This window comes from Dermochelys coriacea, chromosome 24 (assembly GCF_009764565.3).
Source record: "Dermochelys coriacea isolate rDerCor1 chromosome 24, rDerCor1.pri.v4, whole genome shotgun sequence".
NCBI lineage: Eukaryota > Metazoa > Chordata > Testudines > Dermochelyidae > Dermochelys > Dermochelys coriacea.
Window position 1 is genome coordinate 10,102,014 of NC_050091.1, and position 6,862 is coordinate 10,108,875.

Here is a 6,862-nt window from a genome sequence, read left to right on the forward strand (position 1 = left end):
TGGCTGAGAAAATAAGCTGTGCTGAATAGAACGTAGATTCCTGTTTTTGTGTCTTTTTGTAACTTAAGGTTTTGCCTAGAGGGATTCTCTATGTTTTGAATCTAATTACCCTGTAAGGTATTTACCATCCTAATTTTACAGAGGTGATTCTTTTTACTTCTATTAAAATTCTTCTTTTAAGAATCTGATTGCTTTTTCATTGTTCTTAAGATCCAAGGGTTTGGGTCTGTGTTCACCTATGCAAATTGGTGAAGATTTTTATCAAATCTTCCCCAGGAAAGGAGGTGTAAGGTTTGGGAGGATTTTGGGGGGGAAAGATGTTTCCAAACAGGCTCTTTCCCAGTTACATACCTGTTACACGTTTGGTGATGGCAGAGATAAAGTCCAAGGGCAAAAGGTAAAATAGTTTGTACCTTGGGGAAGTTTTAACCTCAGGTGGTAAAAATAAGCTTAGGAGGTTTTCATGCAGGTTCCACATCTGTACCCTAGAGTTCAGAGTGGGGAAGGAACCTTGACACACCCGCTCGATGATGATTCCCCATTTACAATGACAATTGGAGACCTATCAGATTTTTAATCAAACTGTCATGCAGTATCACGCCAAACGCCTCACAGAAGATTACATCCATTACATCAACGCTGTTACTTTTATCAACCAAATGTGTAATCTCATCAAAAACAGATATCCTATTCCTTTGACAGGATCTACTTTCCGTACAGCCGATCTCCCAAGTCTGAGTCTGGAATCCTGTCCCCAGGTTTGTTTGGATCCCGTGTTAGGCTAACGGGGGCATATGATGATCCCTTATCAACCCTTCCAGCCTCAAAAGCCAGAGGCAGATCACACACATCCAGGGCAAGGGGTTACACCCATCCCCTGGCCAGGCTGGCTTCCCATTCTTATTTAACCAGTCCCTCCCCCCATGCACCCTGCTCCCGTTCCCCAGCCAGGGCCCATCTACCCATTCCCCAGATCTCAAGGGGAGACAGTGGAGTGATTCAGTCAATCGGCCGGTAGCGAACGGGGGTGTTCCAGGACCCGAGGTGATGCCTTCGGATGGCACCCTTGGAATGCTTCCATATTCCAGAGACACTGGGCAAGGGGGGGAGCTCAGGAGGGGGAAGAAGGGGAAGATCTGGCGTTTATGACCTGCCTTCGACCTCAGAGATCCCAAAGTACTTCCCACACTGGGTCCCAGCAGCCCTGCAGGGGTGGGGCAGCCAGGCGACAATCCCATTGCAGGCAGCTATAGGGAGGAGGGAAAATGCAGGACGGAGAATTTCTGTGCAAACAATGACTTTTCGGATAGTGCCCCAGCGTCTGTAGGGTCCAGGCTGAAGAGACAGGACTGGGGAGAGAGTCTCAGCCCAAAGGGCAAATGCTAGAGAAAAGGGGAGGCTTCTCCATTGAGAGTGTATAACACACACGTGTGCCAAGATGAGGTTGGCAGAGGGGCCATGTGGGGCAGAGGGGGGTCAAGGTGAGTGGCATGGGGCTGAGCAGGGAGCTGGGATATGATTCCCCCAGTCCTAGAGCTGGAGCCACACTGGCTCTGGGCGCGTCTGTGCACAAGTGACGGGAGCCCTCAGGGAGCAGCCAGTCTGCGGGATGGTTAGTGGGGCTGTATGTGGAGAGCCTGTGACCTGCAAATGCAGATGGCGTACAAACGAGAGCCAAAGGAACTGGCCCCATGCCAGCCCGGCTTCCCCTGGAACGTAACTCGGGACAGGGGCCCATGCCAAGCCAGGGGGAGAACAACAATGGGCCTTTGCCCCACTCCAGGGCCACGGCTGCACGTGGAGCTCCCATTAACAAGCCAAGTGAAACCATCTGGGTGTCATTAGGGGCTGTTGGGCAGGGGATCACTTGTTTGGGTGTCACTAACTTCCGCTTACCACTGGCCCCAGGCAGCCTGCCTAGCCCCAGCCCCAGTCCTTGGCTGCCCTAGGTGGTGCTCAGTGGGGTTTCACTTTTGGCACAGGGTGTCCAGCCTTGCAGCGGGAGGCGGGTGCAGAACAAAGCAAGAAGCTGCCCCCAGAACTGCCCCTAGTTAAAGCTCAAGCCAAAGCAGGTTGCTGCCCTGTGCCCCTGGAGTGACGGCCCTGGAGGGGCCAGTTTGGCACAGGCCCCTTCACCTCCGGGCCACCCCCAACGCTGCGTGACCCCTGAGACGCCAGCCCTGCCAGTCAAACCCACACTCTGCCCCCTTTCCAGGCCCCTAAAAGCCTCCAAGGGGCTCAGTCACCAACTCCTCCAGGTCTGAAGAACCATCACTGCCCCGTTAGAGGTGCCCAGCCCAGCGCTGGCTCCTCCAGAGCCAGAGGGGAAAGCAGCCCCCATCCCCACCGCAGAGCCCGCACCCCCGAGGCCGGGAGCCCCTGGGGACGGAGTGGCTTCCAGGGACCGTTCAGAACCAGCCCTCGAAAGGCTCCCCACTTGCAGGGTCGGGCAGGACCCAGCAAGGCCCAATCATGGGCTCAGACCTGCTCCCAGCCAGGCTCCGGCTCTCGGGCTTTCAAAAGACTTGGGATCCCGTCCCCAGCAGCCGGCTCCCTGGCCTCCCCGAGGGTGCACTCAGCTTGCCGTGCACACGAGGCCAGCCCCCGTGAGAAGGGCCGGAGCCTGGGGCTGCCTGCGATGGCCCCCCGCCCCTACCTGCGCCTTCGGCCCTGAGGAGCAGCAGCAGGCCGGCCACGAGCCACATCTTCATCCTGGCCGGCAGGGTCAAGCCAAGGAGCCACCGCACGAGTCCGATCGCTCCCTCGCCGGGGCTGGGATGGCAAAGGCAGCAGTGACTGCTCCACTCCGGCTGCTCGGCGGAGACACACTGTCCGGTGTGAGCTGGGGCTGGGCGCTGCGATTGACTCAGCAAGACGCCCCACAACCACAGAGCAACTCCTTCCTGCACTCCCCACTCGCTCCTTAACTCTTCACGCAGCCAGTGCCTGGGCAGTTCCCTTTTCTCCAGGCTGCGGTTGCATTAGGGAAGTGGCCTGGGTTCATGTGGGCCCAGGTCCCTTCCTGGAAGGGGCAGGGTGGGAGCCCACGGGTAATTGTTCAAGCACTGGCGGAGCCGTGTATCCAAGGGCTGGGTGATGTCATTGACCCAGGCCACTGAGGGGCCCTTTGGGCCTGGCTTGGGCTCAGATGCGGGGCTGGTGACTCGGGCTGGTGACTCAGGCTGGTTTGAATCCATCCCGGCACCGCTCTTGCCCAGCTCCATCCCATCGCCCCGTGTGGTCCTCCTAGAGAACGCTCTCCAAGCACTGCGCTCTGCCCCAGCCGGGGACTGCCGCTCTTTCGCTCTTCCGGGTTGCACAGCAGGTTCCTGGCGAGGCGGCACCCAGTGCCACGGCTGGGTTTGAGCTAGCCCGGGTGGGGTCGTTCACACCTCACGCCATGGAGTCGCAACGGATCCAGTCCGGCACCTTGCTGAAGTGCTCTGCCCCTCCCACGGGGCCCCCAGCTCCGCACCAGCTGCCTCCTGGCTCCAGACCCAGCACACAGGCCAAGTCCTTCCTAACCTCTAGGCCTCAGGACCTGCGTGAACTGCCCCTGCCCTGGTGCCCTGCCTAGCGGTACCAACCTGGCAGGGGGCAGTTCTCTGCTAATCGGGACCAGGCTGGGGCCAGAACAGTCTGCCTCCCTCCCTGCAGCTGCCTCGAGCACCCTTTGCCAAGCCCCATGGCCAGCCTGTGCCCTCTCCTCTGCAGCTGGGCCTGGCCACTCTGGGCTTGGCATGGGGGCCCTAGCTCCAGCCTAGCAGGACTTTCCTTAACTCTGTTGGGTTCTGACTCAAGGCGGACCCTCCCCCTGGGGCCCTAGGAGGAGGCTAAAGGCATTCCCACCCAGGGGGCTGGCTCACACAGGCTGCAGCACAAGCAGGGGCTATGGGGCTGTGCAGCAAATCCAACTTTCAAGGAAAAAAAAATATTTTTTTTTTAAAAGTTTGTTAGAATCATGCCACACCCTGAAGGGCCGGCACCCCCTGGGGAGACTGGTGGAGGCAGAAATGCTGGGGCTGGTGAGAAGAGGGGGCTTGAAGAAAGAAGGGTACAGGCACTCCTTGCTGCCCCCCAGCACAGGGCAGGCTGGGGAAGCAACTGGTTACAACAGGTCTGACACAGCTGCAACAAACACAGTATTATCTCTGGTTTCAGAGTAGCAGCCGTGTTAGTCTGTATTCGCAAAAAGAAAAGGAGGACTTGTGGCACCTTTAGAGACTAACAAATTTATTTGAGCATAAGCTTTCATGAGCTACAGCTCACTTCGTCAGAATATTATCTCTGCATGTGACACCCTGGAGTGGCTTTATCTTGGCATCAGTTTCCAGAGCTTGAAGGAAATGCCCTTGAAGGAAATGCAGCCAGAGGCATTTGCACGAGTTTGCAGCAATCCAAATCCTCTAGGTGCACATGGCGCTCGCCCACATGGCCCTGGAATGGTCACGGAATCCAGCCGCAGCCGCGGGCATGAGCATCTCGGCTTCTAAAAAGGGGAACCAGCCCTCAGGACTGCACACGTGCCATGAACATAACCGGCGCAGCCACAGCTGAGGGGAGTGCTACCCCAGGGTCACCTTCTCCAACCCCACCCCAGTTTATGAACAGAGTCAGGGCAGTAACTGAACCTCATGGCTCCCACCCCCTGCCCCCAAGAGCCGGGTACCCACACTGGGACTGAGACCAGCCCCAGGAGTTTCACAGGAGCCAGCTCGAACCAGAGCAGTGAGTCAGCCAAGGCTTGCAGCTGGCGTTTGCTGGTTGGGAGCCCCAAGAATCCCACACTGGTGTCCCAGGGGATTTAATCCAGTCTGAATCTAGCCCAGTGCTAGACTGGCCCTGGGAACTCCTGCCCAGGGTCCAGCTGTAAGCCCCCTCCCCACGGCTCCACTGTCCCCAGATGTGCCACGGATGCATCTCCACAGTATGTGGCCCAGCCGAGAGGGCCAGGAGCTGATCGTGGGGAGGGGGCTTAGGATTCCACCCTTAAGCCCTAGAGGATTGCAGCCCCCAGGGGACAGTTGAATTGTTAGCCCCCCCCCACCCCACCCCCTCACACGCCTTCTCTGACACACTGTGTAATAATGAAATGCCAGCCTGGGAAGGGGAAGGAAGGGCCCCGCCCATGAGTCACCATCAGCACAGCCAGTTCCCAGTGGTACCAGGACAGGGAGCTGCAGACTCAGGTCCTTCCGCTGCCCCCAGCACCGGGTAGTGGCCTGCCAGCCAGGGGCTCTCAGACCCTGACCTGGGGTGAGGAGTTTACCTTCCAGATACCGGGCAGAGGAATGGCTTGGGAGCTCCTCGGGGGAGTGGTGTAGGGTGGCTTGAGGGCTCTCCCACGAGGCCCTGGCTAAGGTGTTGAACCTGTAACAATAGGCTCATCTTTCTCACCTGTGTCTCACTGCAGTGCACCAAGTGCAGGTGTCTTCGTTATCATCCCACTACAATCCTGCCCCTTGCACTCGCCAGCTGCCTGGCACTAGCTCTCCAGCCAGCACCACACCTGACAGTTGGCAATGAGCCACAACACAGCCCGTCCCTCAGCCCACGCACAGCTGGCCACCTGATCAGGTCACCTTGTAAGTGCTGATCTTACCCCAGGAAGGTCGAGTGTTCTTTCCCTCTCCCTCAGGCAGGTTTCCCAGCCCCTAAATCATTCTTGCAGCTCTCTCCTGAGCCCTTTCTAAGCTGGCACCAGCCTGTTGGCAGCATGGGCCTCAGCCCTGGACACAGGATGAAGTAGTGACTTTTGCCATATCCAGAAGTGATACCACCTCCCTACTCCTGTTTCTACCTGCGAGGAGTGCAACAGCTCTCGCAGCACCCCCTGGGAGCTCATCTTCAGCTGGTTCCCCACATCCTTTCCACTGTCCCCCATTCCAACCCAGCTTCCCTTTGCCTCTGCGTGACCCACACTGTGTCCCTACCTACACGGCCTTGGACGCGAATCGCTCCAACCCAAGCACGGGATCCAGCTGGTGCTGTGTACAGCACCTGGCACGGGTTACTACTCCACCACTGCAGGGCAGCTGTCCATCGTACCAGCACTGACTGCGTGTTTTATTTTCCTACAGCCCATCACCTGAGATACCAAACAGCATGGGGCCGAGAACAGAGCCCTGCAGGACCATGCTAGAGCTAACCCCTGGTGTGATGCACCCTCACCTGCACGTGACATCTCTCAGTGACCAGCCCCCAGCCCATAGCTACAGTGACCGTGCAGCGTTCACATTTGAACCAGGATGCCAGGAGGGACTACGTCAAAGTCCGTTACGACCTCCTCCTCTTAGACAAGGGCTTTGATGTCAGAACGCAGCAGCGCTGGGGGCGGGACTGTTGACGAGGATCCGGGATGGGCTGGAGGAAAAGCATTGTAGGGGCAGGCAGGAGGGAATGAGCGTTCCCTCAGGACCCGCCAACACCCCTTGCTCCAGCTGGGGCTGCAGGATAGCTTGCCTCAGGCAGGAGGGGAGGGCCCTGGGCAAGGGGACACAGGGGCCAGAGGCTGTGCTGGGGGATTCAGAACAAGGTGGGGGTGGGGAAAACGTCCATAGAAGAGCCAGGATGGAGGCTGCAGTCTCAGCCCGCAGGGGGAACGGCTGCTCCCCGTCCGCAGCAACAGGAAGCTGCTGGGGGAAGAGCCCGTTTCATCCAGCCCAGAGCGAAGTGCGTTAGGACAGGGATCCCCCTCACACACATACACACTCACCACATCCCCCAGCTCCCCGGCGTTCAGATAGTGGGGGTGGGAAGCACAGGAGGTGAGAAGTTTAAGAGGAAACTTGAGGGGTAGAGCAGGGGGCAAGGTGCAGGGGGTGAGGAGGGACACCAGGGGAACAGCCGCACTGGAGCTGTG

General features: G+C 58.2%; 1 protein-coding gene and 1 long non-coding RNA gene across 3 annotated transcripts in view; one reads left to right on the forward strand and one right to left on the reverse strand.

The window, feature by feature from the left end:
* Positions 1–3,110, reverse strand: part of FCER1G (Fc fragment of IgE receptor Ig) — a 26,626-nt gene extending 23,516 nt beyond the window's left edge. For both annotated transcript variants that reach the window (XM_038383505.2, XM_038383504.2), the window contains exon 1: positions 2,657–3,110. In XM_038383505.2, the coding sequence (XP_038239433.1) occupies positions 2,657–2,711 (55 nt within the window). In that variant the 5' untranslated portion in view covers positions 2,712–3,110. The remainder of the gene's footprint in view (positions 1–2,656) is intronic.
* LOC122457333 overlaps positions 1–6,355 on the forward strand; it is a 6,443-nt gene extending 88 nt beyond the window's left edge. Inside the window, exons 2-4 of the long non-coding RNA XR_006276822.1 lie at positions 703–758; positions 5,414–5,585; positions 6,081–6,355. This is a non-coding gene — a long non-coding RNA (uncharacterized LOC122457333). The remainder of the gene's footprint in view (positions 1–702; positions 759–5,413; positions 5,586–6,080) is intronic.
* The last annotated feature ends 507 nt before the right edge of the window (positions 6,356–6,862 follow it).